Raw genomic sequence first — 27,508 nt, forward strand, 5'->3', positions numbered from 1 at the left:
AGAAAAACTGAAATATCACATGGTCCTAAGTATTCAGACCCTTTGCTCAGTATTTAGTAGAAGCCCCCTTTTGATCTAATACAGCCAGGAGTCTTTTTGGGAAAGATGCAACAAGTGTTTCACACCTGGATTTGGGGATCCTCTGCCATTCCTCCTTGCAGATCCTCTCCAGTTCTGTCAGGTTGGATGGTAAACGTTGGTGGACAGCCATTTTTAGGTCTCTCCAGAGATGCTCAATTGGGTTTAAGTCAGGGCTCTGGCTGGGCCATTCAAGAACAGTCACGGAGTTGTTGTGAAGCCACTCCTGCGTTATTTTAGCTGTGTGCTTAGGGTCATTGTCTTGTTGGAAGGTAAACCTTCGGCCCAGTCTGAGGTCCAGAGCACTCTGGAGAAGGTGTCTCCCTGGCATGTTCTCCTCTGTCTCCCCGGCATGTTCCCCTGCGTGTTTCCCTATGTCTCCCCGGCGTGTTCTCCTATGTCTCCCCGGCGTGTTCTCCTATGTCTCCCCGGCGTGTTCTCCTATGTCTCCCCAGCATGTTCTCCTATGTCTCCCCGGCATGTTCCCCTATGTCTCCCCGGCGTGTTCTCCTATGTCTCCCCAGCGTGTTCTATGTCTCCCCAGCATGTTCTCCTATGTCTCCCCAGCATGTTCCCCTATTGGCGCTTTTCCACTGCATGGAACCGTACCGGTTCGGCACGCTTTTGTGCTTTTCCACTGCTGGTACCGCATGGTATAGGGTCGGAACGGTTCGGTACGGTATAGGTTTGCTTTTCCACTGCATGGAACCGAACGGTACGGTACGGCTCTGAAAAAACAGTACCTACTCCAACAGGTACCAAACTGGTACCATATCCCACAATCCTTTGCATGCAGTCACTACTAGCCACTGATTGGTCAGAGAATCCCACCCACCCCGTTGTTATCCCACCCACTTAACTTTAGTACTACTTTAGTGGAAAAGCAAACCTATATCGTACCGTACCGAACCGTTCCAACACTATACCATGCGGTACCAGCAGTGGAAAAGCAAACCGGGCCAAGCAGGGCCGAGCCGGTACTTGCAGTGGAAAAGTACCATATGTCTCCCCGGGATGTTCTCCTATGTCTCCCCGGGATGTTCTCCTATGTCTCCCCGGCGTGTTCTATTTCTCCCCGGCATGTCCCCCTATGTCTCCCCGGCATGTTCTCCTATGTATCCCCAGCGTGTTCTCCTATGTCTCCCCGGCCTGTTCTCCTATGTCTCCCCAGCGTGTTCTCCTATGTCTCCCCAGCGTGTTCTCCTATGTCTCCCCGGCCTGTTCTCCTATGTCTCCCCAGCGTGTTCTCCTATGTCTCCCCAGCGTGTTCTCCTAGGTCTCCATGCACACACAGGCTGTTAGCAGTTTTTGGGAAGGGCGTTTTCTGGCTGTAAAAAACCCAGAAAATTAGTGGGTTTTGAGTGGCGTTTTTCAGCTGTAAAAACGCTCTAACGTCAATAAACGCTTATAAGCGCCATAAAATGCTGCTGACTGGCGTTTTTTTGACGTTTTTAAGCCTGGGTTCACACTGGTGCATGCTGAACACCGCATGTGATATGCACAAACGCACCACATTCCTGTGAACATCACATGTGATGTCTGTTCGATGCGATTTGAGAGATATATTTTGCATAGGATGCATTAAGAGGAAAAACGTTGAGACTTTACATTCATTTCAACAATGGCTTCAGAATTGGGCAGGCATTGATGCTTTGCAACCGCCTCCATTCCCTTCTCTTTAAAGAGAAAGATGATGAAAGATGAAGCCTAATAAAAGAGCGCACATGCCCATCAATGGCACGATGAATACTCTGAAATGCGTCGTTCATTCCTGTTCTGGTGACGTCATCCTGCAGACGCTGCATGGCACACTGCATTCTGCACCATCTTGGGAGATCACGGCCAGCTTTCTTGTGTATCCATTCCTGCAGCAGTGGACATGAATTCTGTTTCATTGTCCCGGACATCACATACCATGATGAGCTTACTTAACTGCTATATGTGAGTGGCCATTTTTGTTTTTTTTTGTCCAAATAAAAATTTTAATCAGTCTGCCCTCAGAGTCGCTTGTCCCCTCTCTCTCCTCCCAATCCATTTCTCCTGAAATGGACTTATGGCATTTACAGTGTGTTTAAGGTGCAAAGTGGAAAAAGTGATCATTTCCCATTTAGCCTTGTACAAAAGAGAAAAAAACACATCTTACTGGGCGTTTGAGGAACGTTGACTGATGCAACATGAACGCCTGTGCAATGCACAGCCCCTAATGTGTTGTGACATGCCAGAATGTATTTCTATTGACTTGTAAAGTTACAGGAAGATCCATGTTAATCCAAAGGATCTCCAGGTGTTCCAGAGCTCCAGGGAGACAATATTTGAAGGATGGATTTCAGGAATCCAGCCACTTTGTAAAAAATGAAGGCACACTGTGAGTTAAGTCTAAGGAGGCGCATGACTTAGTTACATAATTGGTCTGGTTGAAAAAAAAAGACCATCTAGTTCAGCCAATAAAAGGGAAAAACATCTCCTTGGTTTATCTCTATTATTTGTATCTGACAAGTTTTTGGCTCTGCCAGAACATACACTGACACTCAGGGTTGAGAGAGAGGTACACGAAGCAGCTATGCTCACCCTTCCTCTCTGCTGCCCATTCAGAGGAGCCTTTGTATTTTGTGAATGAGTTCACATAATACAAAGGCTCCTGTGATTGGGCAGGAGGAGGAGCGGGGCAGGCATAACAGCTGCACTTACTGTAATGTTGAAGACGCTTATGGGCCATACACACTATAAGATTTTCTGAAGACTTTTTCCTTTAGACTTACCAAAACCATCTAATATGAGGTCAAACCTAAACACTTTCAATTTGTATGCAATCTGGCAGGCCCTTGCACTACATAGAAAAGGTAAATATGAAGGAAATCTAACCACAAAAGTTGGATAGTGTGTATCCAGCTTTAGACCTGAAGCGCCAAGCTCCTGGAAATACAGCCATAGCCAAATTCGAGGAGTGCAGTTAAACTGGCAGATATAAATAAGAGATAAGCCCACGAGATGTCATGTAGCTCCTTGGACTTAACTCATAGTGTGCCTTCACATTTTACAAAGAAGCTGAATTCCTGAAATTAAAAGCCCCCACAATCCAAGCTCCATTATGTCCAAGATTCTTTGTAGGTCGAAGACAAAACCATTCAGTAGTGTCACAGTTCAGAAGAGAGTTGAAGAACTTTCAAAAATATGTGGACACCTTGCATTGCTACGTTCCCAGCATCTGGCCTATGCCAGTTCCTCCATACCCTTGTAATGACCTTCTGCCTCCAGTGTGTAAAATTAGAGTTTGGTATTTGCACATCTTCTGATAACACAGGGCCCCACAGTGCGGGAACACTATGAACCTCCAGGACACCTTCGTACTATGGCTTTAGGAGGATTTTCACAATACGCGGCCATCAAATACATTTTCTGCATACTTGGGCTAAACAATCATTATTCATGTGGAATACCATGGTAACCTTGTTATCAACAAATATGCACAAGTTACACCTTATTATGAAAGAAAGGTAGAAAAACACATCGAATTAGTATGTTGTTTTTATGTAACACGGACCTTTATGAGCATGTGTTAGCATGGCACTGTTTATACAGTCAATCTAGTGCAGGGAATTTACTTAACTAGACTTAAAATGGAATTCCAGGCTAATCCTAACTATGCTTGAATCTGCTCCTATCTCCCCCCCCCCCTCCAAAACCTAATCTAACTACCCCGTAAAAGGAAGGAACGTATATACTTACCTATTCTGAGGACGCTCTGGTCAGGTCACGCGATATCCCCAGCGGCTGGCTTCAGGAGGGAGGAATGATCACCGACAACGACTGAAATGCCTGGGCATTGACATCACCCATAGGCTTGCTATAGGTCACCCGTTGTTGGCTGTCCTGTCTCTCTCCTGAAGCCGCTGTTGGGAGCTGATCACATGACTGGATCTCCATTTGATTAGGTAAGTATAAGCCTCTTCCTTTCATAGGGTAGACAGAATATAACTCCCACAGCAGTCACATGAGGATGCTGTACTGCTCTAGCAAGAAAATGTAAAAAAAATTCCAAATAATTTTGACAAAAAATTACAACTGTTTACTTTCTAAAATAGGGGCAATTTATGGGATATTTGTTCTTTCCTGGCATTATAAGGCCTCAAGAAATGAGATAGGCCATCAGTACATCAAGATTGATCACTTTTCTAATGTACACAGAGTATAGCATCAAGTCAATTAAACTCCTGGGATATTAATCTGGTGTGTTAAGTAGCAGAGGGGGTTGTTAATCAGTTTCAGCTGCTTTGGTGTTAATGAAATTAACAACAGGTGCACTAGATGGGCAACAATGAGATGATCTCCAAAACAGGAATGGTTCTACAGGTGGAGGCCACTGACTTTTTTCCCTACTCATCTTTTCTGACTGTTTTCAATAGTTTTGCATTTGGCTAGGGTCAGTGTCACTACTGGTAGCATGGGGCGATACCTGGACCCTATAGAGGTTACACAGGCAGTCTTCCTTTGTGCAAGGAGGAACAGGATGAGCACTGCCAGAGCCCTACAAAATGACCTCCAGCAGGCCACTGGTGTACATGTCTCTGACCAAACAATCAGAAACAGACTTCTTGAGGGCCCGACGTCCTCTGGTGGGCCCTGTTCTCACTGCCCGGCACTGTGGAGCTTGATTGGCATTTGCCATTAAACACCAGAATTGGCAGGTCTGCCACTGGCGCCGTGCTTTTTTACAGATGAGAGCAGATTCACTCTGAGCACATGTGACGAACGTGAAAGGGTCTGGAGAAGCCATGGAGAACATTATGCTGCCTGTAACATTGTTCAGCATGGTCTGGAGAGGCATATCCCATGGAGGGACGCACAGACCTCTACAGGCTGGGGTGCCTTGGCAAATGCCCTAATATTGCCCAAAAATTGTATACAAGCCACCATGTGGATGAAGGCTGCCCTTTCATTTACACTAAGTTGCAGGATTTCATTGTGCACCATTACAACCTTCTAGCTGCCAGTGTTCTAATGGACAATGGAATCATCAGTTGATGAGGAGGATGTCAGTCGCCTGCATAGCATCCTTTTTTACCCTTCCCTACCCCTCTTCATCAGTGTTAGGGTCACATTAGCTGAGTGAAGGAGAAAAACAGAGGGGGAAGAGAAGAATGGTATACTAGTCAGTACAAGTTTGCAAAGGTGTATTTGCTTTGGAAGAATCAATCACCTCTAATGCTAGATGTCTTATTTGGACTTGTGGATGTTGCTGCATTATGTAAAACTATTAGAATAGCCTTTACATTTTAGAATTGGGTGCCTCGAGACTGTCCATTATTTTTAAAGGGTGTCTTGACTGATAAAAGGTTGAGAAACACAGAGCTAGACAATGGCACCCTGACTGCCATTAGGTATCGGGACGAAATCTTTGGACCCATCATCAGACCCCACACTGGTGCAGTGGGTCCTGGGTTCCTCATGGTGCAAGACAATACCCGGCCTCGTGTGCTGAGAGTATGCAGCCAGTTTCTGGAGGATGAAGATGATACCATTGAATGGCCCTCAAGCTCGCCTGACCTAAATCCAATAGGACACCTCTAGGTCATTATGTTTTGGTCCATCTGATGCCACCAGGTTGCACCTCAGTTTGTTCAGGAGCTCAGTGATGCTCTGGTCCAGATCTGGGAGGAAATACCCCAGGACACCATCTGTAGTCTCATTAGGAGCATGCCCCAATGTTGTCAGGCATGCATACAAGCACGTGGGGCCATACAAACTACCAGTATCATTTTGAGTTGCTGCAATGAAATTTCAGCAAAATGGACTAGCCTGCTGCATAATTTTTTCACTTTGATTTTGGGGGGTGTCTTGCAATTTTTTTTTTTTTTTTTTACAAATATTCGGTATTTTTTCCCTTTATATAGCAAAAAAAAAAAAGTTTTAAAAACCCAGTGGGTTTTACATACCACCAAAAGAAAGCTCTATCAGTCTCAAAAAAAATAATTAATTTGAGCACAGTGCTGCATGACTGAGTAATTGTCATTCAAAGTGTGAGAGCAGTGAAATCTGAAAATTGTCTGGGCAAAAAGGGGTTCAAAGTGTCTGGTATTTATTGAGGTGGTTAAAAGGGGATTGGGAGCAGATTTGAGCATAGTTAGGAATAGCCTGGCCTTCCACACTTTGGCTTGGCTCACATATGTGCGAATTGGATTCGGTTTTCACCACATCCAATTCGCATGACATGCGAGTGTGACCAGCTCTCACTGGAGCTGGTTCACACATGTCCTGGGAGGCCGTGGTGTGGTTTCCAAAAGGGACCTGTGCATTTTTGTGTCCCGCTTAGGTGCGAATTCAAGTAAAAATTCAGACCTGAATAACACCAGACCACAGGCTGGAAACTGCGGCTGCACATATGTGAACCTGGTCTAAAGCTTTCAGTGGCCTAACGAGTATGCAGCTTCTTTATCTTTGAAACCTTGTCTGTGTTTCAGTGTAAGCTGGTGCCATGACCACTGCTCCACGTTTCCCGTCACAGGATGGCTCCTTTCTCTGGTAGCATCCCACTGAGCCACCCTTGCATGCAGGGACTACAGTTGTGTCTCCCTACAGTGTGTCCCTTTAGTTTTGTAATTATTTCCATGTGTTAGCAGGAATAACTACAAAACAAAAGGGGTAATGTGCATCCTGTAGCTCATGTATAGGACGCAAACTGGCCATGCCAGCATGGATCTACTTCCGTGGTTAGAATGATTTATGAAAAGGAAAGGGAATGGCAGGGTCACAAGGTATTTGCTGCTGAAATTACCTAAAAAAATAAACACAAAAAAAAACAGTACCATACAAGACTTGTGATTGTCACCCGTATACTTTACTAATGCAGCCATTATCAACCAAGGCTTAATGGAAGTCCAAGGTTCCTCCAGAGGTCAGTAGGGTTTTCTTGTGCTGTGGTTGATTGAACTCCCATCTGATGTTGCCTGAATAGTTCTGGGGACAACGTTAGCTGCAATGATCTTTTTAGCAGTTTGTGAGAGTGGCATTCTGACCACCACTGTAAGGAGGGTATTCTACCAGTTAGTCTATACACTCACCTTCTTTACCTCTTCCAGCTCCTGCTGGCATCGCTCTCCAGACTGCTAGAAAGGTCCCAATTGGAGTGCCCTCCGTATAACAACACCTGGGGCAGGAGTCGGCGCTACAGAGAAAGCATTGGCTTATGCAGCTTCTGCTCCCTCTGTGGTTGTGTGCTTCCTTCGCTCGATGCACTCTGAAGTTCTGGGATGGCAGGTTGGCAACCCATTGATCACAATCTGGGCTTGCACACCCGCCATCCGGAGCATGGGCATGCGTTTTACTGGTTTAAGACTGTGGGCCACGGGTTGAGCACCCTTCCTGTAGACCATAAATGGCAATGTGATTGGGCACGGGTGAGATTATGCAGAAAGATGCATATCTATACACTGGTTTAAGACCGTGGGCCACGGGTTGAGCAACCTTCCTGTAGACCATAAATGGCAGTGTGATTGGGCACGGGTGAGATTATGCAGAAAGATGCATATCTATATACTAAGGAGATAACACCAGAGCCATTGTTACCTTCAGGATTGATAGTGATTAGTTGGAAGACTCCAGCTCAGCCAATCAACAGTTGGCAGGAAATTCTGTAGACCAGTGTTTGTCAGCTGGGGTGCAGCAAGTATGGGGCCCAAGTTTTGCCAGGATTAGTGCCATGACAAGGACGGCTTGGTTGGTCTCCAGCCCCAAAACAATCAGTTATGCATATCATCTTTTATTACTATGATGCTGGTGGCTGGCCCAACCGCACCTTGGCAACACATGATGCTGATCCAGGCCAGCCCCCAGCATTCAAATAAAGATGGAGCCTTTGATTTAAAGTTAATTTCGTTAAGGTGGTTGTGTGCATCATCCCAGGCTCAAGTTTCCCATTGTTAAGTAAAAAGTAAGTTTTTTTTTTAGACTAAGATGCCTCAAGTTTGTGCAAACACTACTGTAGACAATAAAAGGCACACTGATTGGGCACATGTGATCCTATTGCCCAAAGATGCAATAGTCTATGTACTAAGGGGATAACATCTGAAACATCAAAACCTCCAGGGAACAATAATGATTGGTTAGAAGACTCCAACCCAGCCAATCAACATTTCCCACCTGAGAACAACTGGCAGGGGATTGTCATATGGTTTAAAGATACTTATAATCTTTTGCCTATATGATAGTGTGTGTGTATATACAGTATCGGGAGGGAAAATGGCTAATTTGGACATTTTCACTTGGGGGTGTACTCACTTTTGTTGCCAGTAGTTTAGACATTAATGGCTGTGTGTTGAATTATTTTGAGGGGACAGCAAATTTACACTGTTATACAAGCTGTACACTCACTACTTTACATTGTAGCAAAGTGTCATTTCTTCAGTGTTGTCACATGAAAAGATAGAATAAAATATTTACAAAAATGTGAGGGGTGTACTCACTTATGTGAGATACTTTATATATCTTTTAACCACTTGCCGACCAGTCACGTTGACTGTACTGCGGCAAAGTGGCTCGTTCCCGTCCAACGACATAGACCTACGTCGCTGGACTCCTCCCCTTCTGGGCGGCGCTTGCGCGCCGCCGGAGGCTCACTCCCGCTGTTTTCAGTCACAGCGGGAGTCGGGCCAGGGGAGGAGCGGCGGTAATCACCACCGCTCTTCCCCGATCGTCGGGGAATCGAGTCTGGAGATCCGCCCGCTTGTGTAAACAAAGCGGGCGGATCTCCTAAGTGACAGACAGGGTCAGATTGCAGGGTTCAGCATAGCTGAACATGCGATCTGTCCCTGTGTCACTCAGTCACCTCCCCCCACACACGTTAGTAAGCACCAAGCATACATTAACCCCTCCCTCTCCAATAAAATTAACCCCTTCCCTGCCATTTTCATTTTTACAGTAACAGTGCATATTTATAGCACTGATTACTGTAGTAATGTCACTGGTACCCCCAAAAGTGTCAAAAATGTCAGTCAAGGGTCCGATCTGTCCGCCGCAATGTCGCAGCCCCGCAAAAAAAATCGCAGATCGCCGCCATTACTCGTTAAAAAAAAAAACACCAAAAATCTTTCCCTTAGTTAGTAAACGCAATAACTTTTGCGCAAACCAATCAAAATACGCTTATTGCGATTTTTTTTTACCAAAAATATGTAGCAGAAAACAAATTGGCCAAAAAATTAAAAAAATTTTGATTTTTTTACATTTTTTTGGGGGGAATTTCATATAAAAAAAGGTGAAAAATATTGTTATTTTTTAAAAATTTACACTCTTTTTGTTTATAGTGCAAAAAGTAAAAATCGCACAGGTGATCAAATACCCCCAAAAGAAAGCTCTGTTTGTGGGGAAAAAAAGGACGTAAATTTCGTTTGGGTACAGCGTCGCACGACCGCGCAATTGTCAGTTAAATTTGCACAGCGCCGAATCGCAGAAAGTGGCCTGGACGTAAGACAGCAAAATCCTCCGGTGGTAAAGTGGTTAAAATAGTTGAGAAAGGCTGGTATGGATCATGATGTAACACTTAAGGCATCAGCATTAACTTAGGGTTACTGCACATCCAGAAAGTTAGGGTAGAAGTGAAATGTTTCTTCTTTCCCCCAACAAGCAGAACTCATTTATTTCAGATAGTGATTCAGACTGCAAACAGCCAGACTCTCCTGTGTAAATGAATGAGCTGAGAGATGTAAACTGCTGAACTGCATGGTGTCATGAATGGAGTATCTCACTTGAGAAGAACCTTGTGAAGGACTGAAAGAATCTCTACAAAACATGAATAAACAGACACAAATTGTTTATTTTTTTATTTGTTTCTACAAGGAGTGTGCTATAGTACAGAGGGCACGCAGAGACAACATTTCCAGTCATACACATTCTGTCAGTGTGTCGTCCTGTATTTCATGTTTTTTATTCCACAGGCGTCTCTAATTCTTGAACCCGGAGGGCCTACTGCTCACACTGTACTACCAAGGAGAGGAAAAGGTGTGAAGGCTCCGAGTCCCATCATAGCCTTCAAATATAACAGATCTCTAAGGTCAGCCCCCCTCGAAGAGAGAGGAGATAAAAGTGCGTTCTTGCATGACAGGACAAAATATGAACTCCCATCCATTAAACAAGATACTTTCTTCCCTTTATCATCCTGGATAAACCATTGTCAAGTAGTCCAGTCACGGCGTCTTAAAGAGTGCATGACGCAGTGGCAGCCATTATTTTGAGATGAACCAGCATATGGCCTCTGAATCCACTAGCAACTGGTGATACATCTGAAGCATTATGGAGGACTTTGCGGTAGCTCATGGATGTAAGGCTGGACATCAGTCCATCAAAATTACATAAAAAAGACCACTTTCTTTTATTTAACCTACTTTAGTCATGATTTGAAAATTAATCACAAAGCATTAAAGAAATCTTAAAACCAGAGTTCACCCCTTGCATACCTCTGACCTTTGCTGCATTTTCTTGGCCTCAACTGTTTCCTGGTCGCAATTTGTAGATGAACATTCTCAGGTACAGTGGCTCGTGTTGGGAGAACATTGATCTACATCAGGCATGTCCAACCTGCGGCCCGAGGTCCGCATGCGGCCCACTGCCCCCTGAAAATTTTTTTTGCTGGGGAGGAAGGAAGTTGGGTCAGGGGCACAGCCACAGCAGCTTCCAACTAACGGTAGGCAGAGGCTGCCTCAGAGGGGAGGGGGGGAGGCAAGTATGTGCAGTGTTTCTGACTCCTATCACCATGACCACTTCAAATCACTGAAGTGGTCATGGTGGTTAGAGTGTTCCTTTATTATCTCTCAGAAGACGTAAACCTCTGTATACTGATTCCATTTCATTTAATCATCCTCTAGTTGTGTTCAATTAGTACGGGGGGGGCGCGGCGGCATTTTAGTACATACCTTAACTATTGTATACATTTTATATGCGGCCCGAGAAAATTTCTCTACACTCAATGTGGCCCAGAGAAGCCAAAAGGTTGGACACCCATGATCTACATTGTATTTTCCAACTAGCAGTGCAAGCCTGTGTGCTACCCTTAAGCCTCGTACACACGCAACGAATTTCCGCCGACCGGTCGTCTATCTTTTGTCCAGAGTGGTGTCTGTTGGTTGGAATGTGCTCTAGACTGCACACGAATTTTCCTGTACGACAGAATTCTATTTTAGAAGTGATGTCATGTGTTGGATTGCTTTCTATGTGTTCTTTCATCTCTGAGCATGCCCAGTCTTGCTCATAAGATTTTTTCCCCATCGAAATCTGTACTAATGAGACGAAAATCGGACGTGTGTTGACGGACGACAAAAATTATATAGCCTGCACACCAGGATTTTTTCGGCCAAAAAGTCGGAGTCGGTTGTCGGAAGCACCATACTAGCCAGCCGAAAATCGGCAGATCGGTCGTCGGACGAAATCTCCCGGCCGAATTTCTTATCGTGTGTACGGGGCTTAATTCTGGGATGGTGCTGCCAGAGGATGGTCTTAACTAGGGGTCAGGAACTGTTGGTTCTTGTCCATGTGATCTCACTGTGTGTAGTCCATTCATCAGAACTAGGCAGCATTTAGGATAAAGTCATAAGGTTTGAACCTTCTGAAAGTCAGAGGTGATTGCCCTGAAAATTTTAGGGGGGGCGGGTGCATGACCTTTTGGGAGCGCCACCCCACCTAGTATTTGGGTGAGCCTTGCTTCAGCACCCCTCCCGAAGACAGGGGTCAGCCTAGTTTTGGCTGGGTGTACCACGGGTACCCCAGTCCCTGTCAGGAGCCTTGTGTCCCAGGACAATAGGGGCCGGGTCCTTTCTCTTTGGAGGAGGACAATGTGTACACCCTGTTCACTGTGTGCTTCACTTTTTTTTTATGTATCTGGTGTTTAATTTTGTGTGTGCTCACTACACCACGGAGCTTCAAAAAAAATATCTTTTTTTTTTTGCTTACGGCCAATAAAACTTTTTTGCTTTGCAATGGTTTAAAGAATTTTCAAGTGTCGTGGACTACCCTATGACTGATCATTCAGTTACAGCTTAGTCCAGACACCGGTTCATTACTGGGCATATGTCTGAGAACATTTCTGAATTTGGTGATGGATTGTTGAATTTAGAAATTTGCAAATTTAAATCTTCAGCTTTGTGTGTACTGAATCCCTTTGCTAATAAGCAATACAAATCTGGTGGTCATTTAGTAAGCCTTCTTCCACCTCAAGAGCTAATGGCACAGATGGTGTTACTTCCTAGAGATTTGATAGGCTGCATATTAAAGTGGCTGGCTGTAGTTTATAGATCTAATTTTCTTTTTTTTAATATCCAATACAAACCCCATTCCCAATTTGCAGTCTAGAAAGGTCAGCAAAAAAAAAAAAAAAATAAAAAGGTTAAATTTAATCGTACTTGCTCATCTAACTTGTAACTAAAATAATTTTTGTTTGTTGCAAAGATTAAGCCTTTTCTAGTAGTTGGTCACATTCTTCTGGACTTGTTCTGTAATTTTAAAGTGCTTCGAAGTTCATCCAATCGGTTTCTTCAATTCTAATCAGTATCAAGAAAATACCTTTTGTAAGGAAGAATGGGCAAAGATACCTCAAACAAGAATTGAAAGACTCTTGGCTGGCTACAAAAAGCGTTTACAAGCTGTGATACTTGCCAAAGGGGGCAGTACAAGATATTAACTCTGCAGGGTGCCCAAACTTTTTCAGACGCCATTTTTTTGTTTTCTGTTATTTTGAAAGTGTAAATGATGGAAATAAAATCTAACTTTTGTTGACATATTATAAGAATGTCTAATCTGTAATTTGATGCCTTTTGGATTTTTCCATCTTTCCTTGGCTTCTTTATGCAAATTAATACAAATTTTTACCTGGGGTGCCCAAACTTTCGATCTCCACTGTATATATCCAAAAAACCCAACACCAGCGGAATATCTTGGAAAATTTAGTGCAGTGTAGTGAGGAATGCCAAGACCTGTGTATGTGGGCTATTTTCATGGAATATCTGAATTATTTTCATAAATTACTCTATGTATGTATTTCACAAATTTTAGTGCTGGCAGCTGTTGTTTGTTTTTTCACCTAAGCGCAGTGGTTTTGGGGTTTTTAATAATACAAGTCCAGCTGAATATGACCAACTTGTACTAGATATACCATGACCTGGATAAATGAGAAAATGAAAACACACCCAGATTGGAATTTATCTCTCTTTTTTCTATTTCCAAATTTACTGGATGACTATGGATTGCCAGGCCTGATAGGTAATGTACCAATGACTTAGACTGGATGACTGTGAATGGCCAGGCCTGATAGGTAATGTACTAATGATTTTGACTGGATGACTGTAAATGGCCAGGTCTGATAGGCAATGTACTAACGACTTAGACTGGATGACTGTGAATGGCCAGGCATGATAGGTAATGTACTAATGACTTAGGCTGTATGATTGTGAATAACCAGGTCTGATAGGTAATATACTAATGACGTATGCTGTATGACTGTGAATGGCCAGGCCTGATAGGAAATGTACTAATGACTTAGGTTGGGTGACTGTGAATGGCCAGGTCTGATAGGTAATGTACTAATGACTTAGGCTGGATGACTGTGAATGGCCAGGCCTGATAGGTAATGTACTAATGACTTAGACTGGATGACTGTGAATGGCCAGGCCTGATAGGTAATGTACTAATGACTTAGACTGGATGACTGTGAATGGCCAGGCCTGATAGGAAATGTACTAATGACTTAGTTTGGGTGACTGTGAATGGCCAGGTCTGATAGGTAATGTACTAATGACTTAGGTTGGGTGACTGTGAATGGCCAGGCCTGATAGGTAATATACTAATGACTTAGACTGGATGACTGTGAATGGCCAGGTCTGATAGGTAATGTACTAATGACGTAGGCTGTATGACTGTGAATGGCCAGGTCTGATAGGTAATGTACTAATGACGTATGCTGTATGACTGTGAATGGCCAGGCCTGATAGGAAATGTACTAATGACTTAGGTTGGGTGACTGTGAATGGCCAGGTCTGATAGGTAATGTACTAATGACTTAGGCTGGATGACTGTGAATGGCCAGGCCTGATAGGTAATGTACTAATGACTTAGACTGGATGAATGTGAATGGCCAGGCCTGATAGGTAATGTACTAATGACGTAGGCTGTATGACTGTGAATGGCCAGGCATGATAGGTAATGTACTAATGACTTAGGCTGGGTGACTGTGAATGGCCAGGTATGATAGGTAATGTACTAATGACTTAGACTGGATGACTGTGAATGGCCAGGTCTGATAGGCAATGTACTAACGACTTAGACTGGATGACTGTGAATGGCCAGACCTGATAGGTAATGTACTAATGACTTCGGCTCCATGTACACGGGACGTTGTAAATGGCCGTTTAGGAGCAGTTGGGCGTTTTTTTTTCAGAAGCCCCTGAACCCACCTCTATGTTATCTTATCTGTCCATGTACACAGGGTCTTTACAGTCATTTGCAGGCAGTTGAGTTCAGGGACGTTTTTTGGAAAGCAATTATTTGCGTTCGAACGTGTGTTTCCCGACGTTTCAAACGCAAAAACGCGACCGAACGCGATGACCCGCGTTTAGCGCTCGCGTTTTTCCATTTTAAAGGGGAATAATTCTTTTGACCTCTAGGAACGGTTCTAAACGCAAATTCCCGCAAAACACGGGTAAAAACGCGACCTAACGGACGTTTCAAACGTCCTAAAAATTCCAGCATTCAAAGGGACTTTTTAACAACGTCCCGTGTACATGGAGCCTTAGGCTGTATGATTGTGAATAACCAGGTTTGATAGGTAATGTACAAATGACATAGGCTGGATTACTGTGAATGGCCAGGCCTGATAGGTAATGTACTAATGACTTAGGCTGTATGACTGTGAATAACCAGGTTTGATAGGTAATGTACTAATGACGTAGGCTGTATGACTGTGAATGACCAGGCCTGACAGGTAATGTACTAACGACTTAGAATGGATGACTGTTAATGGCCAGGTTTTATTGGTAATGTAGGCATGACTTAGGCTGGGTGACTGTGAATAGCCAGGTCTGATAGGTAATGTACTAATGACTTAGGCTGGGTGACCATGAATGGCCAGGCCTTATAGGACGTACTGTAAAATAAGATAGATTTAGCCATTACCAAACCACCTGTAACCTTCCAAAAACCATTGAAAAGGTAAGAAAAGGCAAATGTGAATGACTAATGTAGAAAAACCTAGTGCATTCAGCGTGTAAACCATATGTTTCCCATTCAATGGAAGAGGTGTTATGAAGATCTGTGCATTTATTCTGGAGTTTCTGACCTGACATCTCACGTGATCACCTGTAATCAGGCTCTATAGGTCAAGTCAAACAGCTATAAATGAACTCTTTCTAAACTATTCTGTTACTAATAATGCTACATTTGAGTTTTCATTCTCACCATAACATCTATGCTATTCATCCATACCTTCCAGCAAGACGGCAGCACTACTATGGCACATAATGTCACAGAGAACCGGTAAGGTAACAGTATTAAAGGACAGACAGGAACTAGGATATAAATCAGTTGTGTATTTTGTCATCATCATAATCAGTTTAGTATGATTAGAATACTTTTAGATCGAATGTCAAATCCAGAAACGAAAACAATGTGTGCAAACAGAAGCTGAGAAAATCTTAAATGAATAAATTGTGCTGTAAGAAGGTCACTAAAATGCATGACGGCCATTGAGATGCTGGAGGAGAAATATCTCATGAGAACTGCAGAAAGTAGCAGCTGAGACTCCATGAAGCCTGACACCACCTGAAACACGTACTTCAGTTTTGTGAACCACTCGCTGTCTTCATGTTATTGGTTGGATCTCTCCAGCAGAATTCCCAGTTCCATTTAATGCTGAAGGCCAAATGATGGTATCATACTCTGCTAATTCACTGTGAAAGGCTCCTTTTACATGGGTGGTGCACCAGATGGAGTCAGTTCTGCTCAGTGGGGGATCGATCTGCCCATCCCCACTGAGCAGACGGATGACAGCTCAGTCTCCGCTCTGTGTGCAGAAACAGAGCGGTCAGTTCCCCGCTGTCCTCTATGGGGAGATCGGATGAGAACGGACCGCCTGTCCTTTCTCATCTGCTCCGATCCTCCAGGTGGATGGAAAATAGGGGTTTCATCCGTCTGGACTTCACGGACAGGATCGGATCGGATAGCAGCGGGTGTCAGCAGAGATGTCTCCGCTGACATCCGCCGTTCCATAGGGCTGCATGGAACATTCGATCCGGTTCGCCTGTAAAACTGACAAAAGGATCGGAAAGCCCGTGTGAAAGGGGCCAAAAATATCTCACCCCCTGGAGACTCAGAGATAAAAAAAAATACTACTGATTGGTCCAGCTAACAGTGTCCATCTGAAACTAGAGTAGGAGTGACTTTCATATGAATTATAAGGAACAGGAAACATTAATGCCTATGAAAGTTCTTAAATCAAACAATAAAAACTGCATAAATAAAAAGACCAATCAGGTAACTAGTCTCCTTCCAGTTGCATTGACCCCAACACAAGAGGCCTTTTCCCCACTAAACCCCAACACAAGAGGCCTTTTCCCCACTAAACCCCAACACAAGAGGCCTTTTCCCCACTAAACCCCAACACAAGAGGCCTTTTCCCCACTAAACCACAACACAAGAGGCCTTTGCCCCACTAAGCCCCAACACAAGAGGCCTTTTCCCCACTAAACCCCAACACAAGAGGCCTTTTCCCCACTAAACCCCAACACAAGAGGCCTTTTCCACACTGACCACCAATGCCAGTGGCATTTTTCCCTCTGGGCCCCAGTGAATTGGTTTTAGCTGGGGTTCCCTGAGACCCAAAATTAATTTCAAGGCTTCCTCTTGGGGTAAAAAGGTTTGAAAAGGTGCACTACGGTGCAGTGGCTTGTACAGCAACACGCTTTGATGCATGCAACATTCTCCGGCCCCCAAAGATTCCTATTTTTTTTTTTTAAAGGGCCCTTCACTTGAACTAGTGACCGCAACTAATAGGTATTTTCAAAGTAATTTTAAAGCCTAACTAGATCATGTTTAGTTAGCTGAAGTCATGTGTATTATTAACCAGTTGTCACTAGTTATGTTTTCCCATAAAATTCCCGTAAAATATAGCTTTCACCTTTTTTCTTTTACTGCCCTCCGACTAACTGTCTGGAAGAGACTTAGATTATTCCATACAAGAGAAAGCTTGTATCTTGCAGCCCCCCATTTCTGTATTTCTCATGATGTAGCTCCCAAGCTGCACTCCTAGGAGGCTTCCGGTCAACTATTCAAAATTATGTATATGCAAAGGCTTCTTTGCAGTTCATGCAGCCAGCCCTCTGATGGCACATGTACATCATCTTTATTGAGGAGAACAACAACCAGGAAGAGATAGCCAGCTCTGGATGATGTTAGAGAAGATGTTCTATGGCATGGTCTGAAGCAGTGGAGCGGCGGATTGATGCAGATTAACACTGGATTCATGGGCTTGTCAGTATGTTTATAGTGAATAAACCAGCAAACAAGGTAAGAGAGGATACAAACAAAAAAACAAAAAATGGGGGGTGAGTTTCCCTTTCAGTGCTAAGGGAGATTGGTCTTTCAGTCAATTTCAATTGTACACCGAGGTCCGGTTTATCAGGTGAATGCATCTGCCATCAACTAGCCTAACTTTAGCTAAAATATTTTATTTATAGAGTGAGGAAAGGTTAGTGTATCTGTCATTGGTTAGTGAATTGCCATTTTCGTCCCCAATGAGCAGAAGTCTCTATAATGAGTATAATAGTTCATATTCCCATTGCACACCTTCCTGTATATAGGCAAATCAGTTGTGGGTGCTACAGCAATCACCAGCTGGACACTGGATCTATCCCGGATACATACATATTCGCCAGCACTTCAAGGATCTTGCACAGCAGTCCAAAAAAAACTTTTTATTCCAAAAGGATCACATCAGGATAGGTGCAACGTTTCGGAGTCACGCAGGACCCCTCATCACATGCCTGACGAAGGGGTCCTGCGTGACTCCAAAAACATTGCACCTATCCTGATGTGATCCTTTTGGAATAAAACGTTTCTTCGGACTGCTGTGCAAGATCCTTGGTGTGCTGGCCAATATGCATGTGTCTCTATAATGAGGACATGAACACTTTTTATTTTTTTTTAGTAGAGTAGGGAAGGGTTGACTCTTTTACACTCTATCCAGGACTAAAAAAAAAAATATATATATATATATATATATAGCTGAAATAAGACAACTGATGAGAAAAGAGCTGTGTACATAATCTGGAAGACTGAGTTAAACTGTGAATGTGATTGGCTTATTACAATGGACAGCGATAACTTCCGGGTTCAGAGCAGTTATTCCCCCTGCTGCTGAGAAGCCAAACAATCACAATCTGGGCTTGATAAGCTTCAGTTGTGTCTGGAGGTGACATTAGGAGTATAATAAATCTCTGATGTCTGCTTAAAGAGGACCTGCTGTTTCAATGATGCTGTCACATAGAAGGTTTTGTCAGCTTCAATGGAGAAGACATTAGGAGGTTGGTTTACTAAAACTAGAGAGTGTAAAATCTGGTGCAGCTCTGCATAGAAACCAATCCGCTTCCAGTTTTTTTTATTATTTGTCAAAGCTTAAGGCCCCTTTCACAGGGGCGGTGTGCCCGACGGAGTCCGTTCTGCTCGGCGGGGGAACGATCCGCTGATCGCCGCTGAGCAGGCGGATGACAGCTCCGTCTCCGCTCTGTGTGCAGAGATGGAGCTGTCAGATCCCCGCTGTCCTCTATGGGGAGATCGGATGAAAATGGACCGCCTGTCCGTTCTCATCCAATCCCATCCGATCCGAATTTCACGGACAGGATCGGATCAGAGAGCAGCGGGTGTCAGCGGACATGTCACCGCTGACATCCGCTGCCCCATAGGGATGCATGGAGTATCCGATCAGGTCCACCTGAAAAACTGTCAGGCGGATCGGATCGCCAGTGTGAAAGGGGCCTTATTCAACAAGCTACCATGCACAGCTCCAGTTTTAGTAAATCAACACCTATGTCTCCTTTTATTTTGATTATGCTATCACATAGAGGACTATTTACCCCCTCTGTGATAGAAGAACAGTTGAGTGAAAAAAAAAATAATACAAAAAACAAAAAGGTTGTTAAAGAACATAAAAGTCAGTGTCAGGCGCACATACATACAAAAACAAAAATTAGGTATCATCACCATGTACACTGGAGTGTGAGCATCAATTCTACATCCCCCATTTTATTCTCTGGGGTCTCTGCTTTTAGAAAATGTTTGGGGGTTTTAAAAAAAAAAACCTTCAAGCCTAAAATGTAATTTTTTAAGAAAAAAAAAATAGCAAAAATGGGTTTGCCATTAAAAGTGTTAAAGTCTTTAACAAAGCTGCTCACAACTAGCTGGAAAATTTGCAAAAGCTTTGTAAATACTCCTGATGTACACACTGATGGTATACAAGATTAACTGTTCATGACTCGCTGTATGTGCACAATGAAATAAGTGTGTCTACAAATTGAAAAACATTTTCTTTTTTTTGGCTCTAAGCCTTGCCCTTCCCGCCTAAGCAAGAATGATGTGTCCCTGCTGCCTCAGTCTCTTGGGATTCCATGTCACATATGCCAGGAGGCTGCAGGAGTGGGGAAGCTGTGGTCGTCCTTGGAGGCCGGCTGCCTTAATCCAAAAGAGGCATCCGGCTTCCAATGAATAAGAAAGACCAAAATGGCAGCACAGGACCTGGTCTGCGGATTGCAGCCGGACAATGCTGGATCTGCTGGGCAGGTAAGTATCTGAACCCAAGAGAATACTGCATGACAGGTAAGCAGAGGAGCGACTGAAGTTCCTCTTTAAAGCGGCACTAAACGATCCTATTGTTTTCAGTCAAGGAAGCTGCCACCTTAGCCTATGTTTGTTCTTTAATTGCCATGATGCTGCACATGTGATCAGTTACGACACTAGCCATTTCATGGTTTGACAGTTTTGTTGAGAGCACAAGCAAATGGGACAGTTAAATTCCTGGCACACAACTGTTTTTTGAAACTGTTAAATCAATAGGTTTAGTTCCAAATTGAATACACCTGGTTACACATACTCAGGCTGCTTAAAGCGGAGTTCCACCCAAAAATTGAACTTCCGCTCATTTGCTTCCTACTCCACTCCAGTGCCACGTTTGGCACCTTTCAGGGGGGATGGGGGAACGGGTACCTGTTTTTGACAGGTACCCTTCCCCACTTCCGGGACACTGCACCGTCCCTCGGGAGTTTGATCCCCTCCTCCTCCGAACCAAATGCGCAGCGCGATTAGGGACCCGCCCGAGAAGCCGCAAGTCTTCACTGCCGGGTTCCCTCACTGGCAATGGCGGCGGCAGCACCCGACAGCCAATGGAAACATCGGCTGCGGTGCCGACATCGCTGGACTCCAGGACAGGTAAGTGTCCTAATATTATTAATCAGCAGCTACAGTATGTGTAGCTGCTGACTTTTAGTTCTTGGAGGGGGAGGGGATGAGGCTGGAACACCGCTTTAAAAACTATAGTAAAACTAAGGCCAAGCATAGACTGTTCAAATCTCATTAATTTCACTGCCATACAATGGCTCAGCGGGAGAAATTCCCCCGTCAACGCTGTCTGTATTAATAGGGGAATCAAGCACATTTTTTTCCAGCAACCTGTGCTTGCAGGATAGAAATTCGCTCCATGTATGGACTGCTTATGTAAGGCAAGGCTTGGGGCTTAAGATTTCTACAAAAAAGGAACGGTGATTCTACAACAGTTGAGACGCTTTGAGGGCAAGCCTAAGGGCACATAGGCGGCTAGGGGTCAGTAAAAGAAGGAGATTGACCTGCGGGTTTACCTTCCTACGACTGCCCACCCAAACCTTCAAATGCAGACACTCAGGGCTGTATACATGCCACAGCGCTTTGCGGCTATGGCAAAAATGGAATTCGGCAGATGGTACTGCCGCCAAACCCAACCCATTAAAATGATTGGGGCTGTCCTGCAATTGCATGCAAGTGGGCCACAATTTTAGGGGTCAAAACAGGCAGCAAAGAGGCAAGATATCACTTCCTCACCGCCTTTTAAACATAGTCTTAAAAGCAATTCACCACATATCCCTTTTTTAGACGGGCGTCAATAATAGCGGCAAGTGTAAACGCGCCCTAAAGGTTGCACTGGAACGTTTTGCCATTTTCCTGACAACAATTCCCAGTGCCCTCTCCGAGGAAGAACATATTCAATACTATGAATAACTGTGTAACACTTTCTACCCTTCCCAGTAGACCGCTGTCACTTTGGGACAATAACGGAAAAAAACGCTTCCTAATCGGTCAGTATAGTCAGTGCGTCTATTTTAAAGCAAAACAAAAAAAAAATCAATGTACAGACTAAAACGGTTCTGTTTACAAGAATACATCTGTTTTCTAAGCATGTCACCGAGTGTTCTAAAAAGGTGTAAAACTGTAATCCTAACATTTTACATGTCAAAAAAAGAAGAAACAAAAAAAGAGAAAAAAAACGACTATATCAGTGCAATAAGAAACCGCCACCCGCACCTGGCAGAAGCATTACCAAAATCCTATATTCCCTTGTTCATCTTGGCACAGCGTACAAATCTCGGAAGATAGAAGACGGCGTTGAGTATGGAAAACCCGGGGAGGAGTTGTCATGTGCTGCACGCAATATAGAAAATATTGCCCCTTGACGGAGATATGTTTTAAAAAGAGATGTCAAAGGGGGGGGGGAACGCGCCCGGGTTTTGTTCAGTGTATAGTGCTCAGCACCGACTGCTCTCTTCAGGAATGGTGGCTGTTGATTAGGCCCCGGAGCTGCTTGGCCACGGTCTCAATGAGCTTCTGCTTGTCTTTTTCATTTCTCCGGAACTGAGCGAAAACATTATTCTTCCTGCTGGGGTCTTTCATCCTGAGAAAACAGGAACAGAGGAGTTAGACCAGTGGTTGTCCACTTATGAGATACAAAGGGGCCTCAAAAATGTGACCCCTGACATCACCAATGGGCCGCGCATAATGTTGAATATTTGTAATGCTGGAGAGGACTGTCAGAGACTGCAGACCTAATAGAGGAAATGAGGGTCAGAGAGCGTGGACAGGATATATTATTATATTGTTGGCAGGGATATGCTGCAGAAGACCATATGAAATTGAGAAAATGTTACATGAGACTAGTAGAGATCAATACTATTACCCTAATCAATGTTCCCACTACAGACTACTAAGGTCCGAGGGCCATACAACATATACCAAAGGGGCGCAGGTTGGGAACCAAGGAGTTATTACAGTTAAAGAATTATAAATCACGAAGGTTCAGCTACTGACATGTTAGATGCTTTCATGAATGGTTGTTAAAGTGATTATAAAGTCTTGTGCTTTTTTTTAAAAAAATAACAAACATGTTATACTTACCTCCTATGTGCAGTTGGTCTTGCACAGAGTAGCCCGGGTTCCTCCTCCTCTGGGGTCACTCTTCGCTGCTCCTGGCCCCTCCCTCCTGTCCAGTGCCCCCACAGCAAGCAGCTTGCTATGGGGGCACCAGAGCTGCTGCTCTGTGTCTCCACCCAGACACAGAGCTGCCGCTCGATCCCGCCCCCTCTCTCTTCTGATTGGCTAACTGACTTTGATTGACAGCAGCGGGAGCCAATTGCGGAGGGAGAGTCCCAGACGGACGAGAGACTTGTTGACAACGCTGGATAGAGTTAGGGCTCATGTAAGTATTAAGGGGTTTTACCTTAATGCAGTGGTTCTCAACTCCGGTCCTCGGGGCCCACTAACAGGCCAGATTTTAAGTATTACCTTGGGGAGATGCAGACTAGAATACTGCAAAAACTGAGCAGCAAATTAGATCACCTGTGATGTAATTTAGCTATCTTGCAAACCTGGCCTGTTTGTGGGTCCAGAGGACCGGAGTTGAGAACCACTGCCCTAAAGCAAAAAATGCATTAAAGTAAAAACCTTATACCTTTAGAACCACTTTAAGGTAGAACTAAAAGAAAGAACAAAAATGTAAGATATTGCTGCTTACCAATCCCTACATGTAGTGGCTGTATTAAGGCTAGGAACAAATACAGAAAATACCTGTTGGTCTACCAGTCCTATCAGCAATCATGCAATGGAGGTGAACAAAGGCAGATTTGTTCACAGTCCAATTTGGGTGGCAACCATGGCTCCCTCCAGCCATCTGGTGAGCTCCAATATATTACATTTTAGTTTTGGGGTCTTGATATACTTTAAATGAAATATAATTAGTTGACGGTTGTAAATTATTGTGCAGCCCACTTTGTTAAAGGTGCCTATAGACATTAGAGAATGCACGCCCAACTGGCAAGGGATGATTCTGAGAGAATTGCTACTGTAACCCCCACAAAAGGCTGCCGCTGGGACGTTTATAAAATGCTACCTCCTCCTCTTTCCATAGGTACGACCTGGCATAGCTGGGCAATACGAAAGTGCAAATTAACACAATGTCCTTCATGAGCAAAGGCTTAGACCTGCTGGACTATACGTGCATGGCTGCCTTCCAAAGTCCGAAGGTAACTTTACCCTTTCCTGGAGAATACCATTAAAACTGAAGTGCAAGAAATTCACCTGAGATGCGAGAAATCTCCTCTGTACGGCAATTTAAAGAGTACCTGTGGGGCTCAGTCCTGCAGAAACAGGACACCAACTTCTTTTTTATTTTAATAGGCGATTCATGGCAAAGGCCCACAACCCATACTGGTAATAGTAAGTAAGGGAGCAAGCGCTCTAATACAGACTGGATGGGATGGTGATGATACAATGAAAGGGAAACATAAGGACTGGAACACTGGACTAAGATATATGTAGATATAAGGGCTAGCTCCAGAAAGCACAGTGAAGTCTACGCTGTGGAAACATATAAGGAGAGAAACAGAGCGCCTCTAAGTGCAGCAATTTATTATACACTGGACATCACTGTAATGAGCAACTCACTAGATAGAAGTGTGATAAAACGCGTAGTCTCCGGTTGTAGATGGAATGTAGCTGTAGCCCCCCGGGGCGCCGTAGGGTGGAATGTTCCGTGTTGATCTGGCTGACGGCAGGAAACCTGGGCAGGGGAGCCTAGCGTCTTCCGGGTTCGCGGTACGGCTAACCATCCAAGGACCACGCTGGGACGCAGCGCACGCTGCGTGCCGTCACCGGAGATGGACCAATAGCACCAGCGTGGTCCTTGGACGGTTAGCCGTACCGCAAACCCGGAAGACACTAGGCTCCCCTGCCCAGGTTTTCTGCCGTCAGCCAGATCAACACGGAACATTCCACCCTATGGCGCCCTGGGGGGCTACAGCTACATTCCATCTACGACCGGAGACTACGAGCTTTATCACACTTCTGTCTAGTGAGTTGCTCATTACAGTGATGTCCAGTGTATAATAAATTGCTGCACTTAGAGGCGCTCTGTTTCTCTCCTTCATACTGGTAATAGTGCACATCATCAATATATATCTAAAGCAGCCAAACATATCTAATCATCTGAATATGCTAAATGGCTGAACAAGATCAGATGTATTCAGTTTATTGGAAACTACTATCCCCGAGTTTAATGTATTTACTTACAGTATTCTCTAATAAGCTTGGAAAACAAAAGAAAGACTATAACAGGCAAGAAGAGAACACACTGATATAGGAAGCAAACAAAATTACTGCACGGACAGGCATCAACAAATCATATTAATATCAGTAAATTCACTCTCTGGACTAGTAAACACAACACAGAAAGTTACAAGATAGCTCAAAACCAGGCAGGAAAACAACATCGAGACGACATGCACAATCTGTTCAAATCTTTTGCTCACTACAAAAAGTAACAGCGGAATTGCAATCATACTTACACACGATGTATTCTTTACCAGGTGAACACAATGGAAGGAACAAAAAAAAGAGAAAAGCAAAATAGATGGGAGAAAATGAAATGGAGAAAAGCTGGTCAAGATCTGACCAGACAACTGATTATAAACAGCTGATGTCAATGACGAGACAGAACATAAGTGATGAAATAACAAAAGAGATAAAATGTAATGCAACCAATCAGAAACTGCTTCTACCAAAAATGAACCTATAGGAGATGGCTTATGTATAATATTGCATTATTTTATTGCATTGATCCCAAAGTTCCAAATAATATGTTTACTCCGGCTTTAAGCAGGGCTGGAGAGGGATTAAGCTATGGAGGAGGAAAGAGAGGTAATGAAGGTGAGAGCAGGTTGAAATTATGATGGAGAAAGTCGAGGAAAACGCGTAAGGAGTTCTAGAGGTGGAAGGGTAGGTAAAATAGTAATGAAGTTTTAGAGAGGAAAAAGGAGTGAGACAATGAAGACGTTATGAAAAAGGGAAGGGAAATGAGGGGGCCGTAACATTAAAGTTGAGGAACGTGAAAAAGGAAGTAAGTTACGGAGAAGAAAGGGGGGTGAAAGAGGAATACAACTAAGGATAAGGAAGGTGAGATGAGAGAAGAATAAAGTTATGCAGGAGCATGAAGTTATATAGGAGGAAGAGAATATTAGAGAGGAGTTATGCAAGAGGGAAGGATAGTGAGAGAAAAAATTAAGTTAAAGAGGACAAACTAGAAGAGAGAAAGGGATGGAGTTAAGGAGGAGGAATAGGAGGTGGGAGAGGGATGAAGTTAAGGAGGAGGAACGAAGATGGGAGGGGGGTGAGGTTAAGGAGGAGGAACGAAGATGGGAGGGGGGTGAGGTTAAGGAGGAGGAACGAAGATGGGAGGGGGGTGAGGTTAAGGAGGAGGAACGAAGATGGGAGGGGGTGAGGTTAAGGAGGAGGAACGAAGATGGGAGGGGGGTGAGGTTAAGGAGGAGGAACAAAGATGGGAGGGGGGTGAGGTTAAGAAGGAGGAACGAAGATGGGAGGGGGGTGAGGTTGAGGAGGAGGAACGAAGATGGGAGGGGGGTGAGGTTAAGGAGGAATGGAAAGGAGGGATAGGTTGAGGAGGAGGAATGGGAAGGAGGAATGGGAGGTGAGAGAGGGATGAGTTTAAGGAGGAGGAAAGAGAGGTCAGTGAGGGATGAGGTTAAGGAGAAGGAAAAGGAGGTGAGAGAGGGATGAAGTTAAGGAGGAGAACCTAGAGGTGAGAGCAAGATGAAGTTTGGAGGAGGAACAGGAGGTGACAGGGGAATGATGTTACGGAGGAGGAATAAGAGGCAAAAGAGGGATAAAGTTAAGGAGGAAGAACAGATGGTGATCGAGGGATGAATTTACTGAGGAACCGGAGGTGAGAGAGGGATGAAGTTATCGAGGAATGGGAGGCGAGAGAAGGATGAAGTTAAGGAGGAGGAACAGGAGATGAGAGGGGGATGAGGTTAAGGAGGAGGAACAGGAGGTGAGAGAGATGAGAATGAGGAGGAGAAATAGAAAGGAGGAATAGGAGGTGAGAGAGGGATGAGGTTGTGGAGGAATGGGAAGGAGGAATGGGAGGTGAAAGAGAAATGAGGTTGAGGAGGAATGGGAAGGAGGATTGGGAGGTGAGAGAGGGATGAGTTTAAGGAGGAGGAAAGGGAGGTTAGTGAGGGATGAGGTTAAGGAGAAGTAAAAGGAGGTGAGAGCAAGATGAAGTTTGGAGGAGGAACAAGAGGTGACAGGGGAATGATGTTACGGAGGAGGAACAGGAGGCAAAATGGGATAAAGTTAAGGAGGAGGAACAGATGGTGATCGAGGGATGAATTTACTGAGGAACAAGAAGTGAGAGAGGGATGAAGTTGTAGAGGAATGGGAAGCGAGAGGGATGAAGTTATGGAGGAGAAACGGGAGGGTGAGTGAGGGAAGAGGTAGAGGAGGAGGAACAGGAGGTAAATGAAGGAAGAGGTTAAGGAGGAGGAACGGGAGGTGAATGAAGGATGTGGTTAAGGAGAAGGAATGGGAGGTTAGAGGGGGATGAGGAGAAGGGGATGGGGTTAAGGAGAAGGAATGGAAGGCAAGAGAGGGATGAAGCTAAGGAGGAGGAATGGGAGGTGAAAGAGGGATGAAGTTAAGGAGGTACTGGAGGTGAGAGGAATGAAGTTAAGGAGGAACTGGGAGGTGAGAGAGGGATGAAGTTAAGGAGGAGGAATGGAACGTGAAAGAGGGATGAAGTTAAGGAGGAGGAATAGGAGGTGTGAGAGGGATGACGTTATGGAGGACAAATGGGAAGTGAAAGAGGTTTATAAGTATGCAGGAGGAAAGGGAGAGAAAAGAGGAATGAAGTTATGAAAGGAAAGGTGAACAAGGAATAAGTAATAGAGGGAAAAGGGGGATAGTCCTGCTTAAATAAATAATAAGCAATTTTAGCAGCTGCCTGCAGGATAAGTCGTAAAAACTAAATGTGGTGTAAATGTCAGAGTGGAGTGAATTATGAGAGTGACATTCCTGACTGTCTCTTACAGGCGGC

General features: G+C 44.3%; 1 protein-coding gene across 2 annotated transcripts in view; it reads right to left on the bottom strand.

Moving 5' to 3' along the window:
- Positions 1-21,467: 21,467 nt before the first annotated feature.
- EXOC6B (exocyst complex component 6B) overlaps positions 21,468-27,508 on the bottom strand; it is a 566,827-nt gene continuing 560,786 nt past the window's right edge. For both annotated transcript variants that reach the window (XM_082264382.1, XM_082264381.1), the window contains one exon: positions 21,468-22,018. In XM_082264382.1, coding sequence (XP_082120508.1) covers positions 21,892-22,018 — 127 coding nt within the window. In that variant the 3' untranslated portion in view covers positions 21,468-21,891. The remainder of the gene's footprint in view (positions 22,019-27,508) is intronic.

Source organism: Pelophylax lessonae, assembly GCF_965119305.1.
Source record: "Pelophylax lessonae genome assembly, chromosome: 1".
Lineage (NCBI taxonomy): Eukaryota > Metazoa > Chordata > Amphibia > Anura > Ranidae > Pelophylax > Pelophylax lessonae.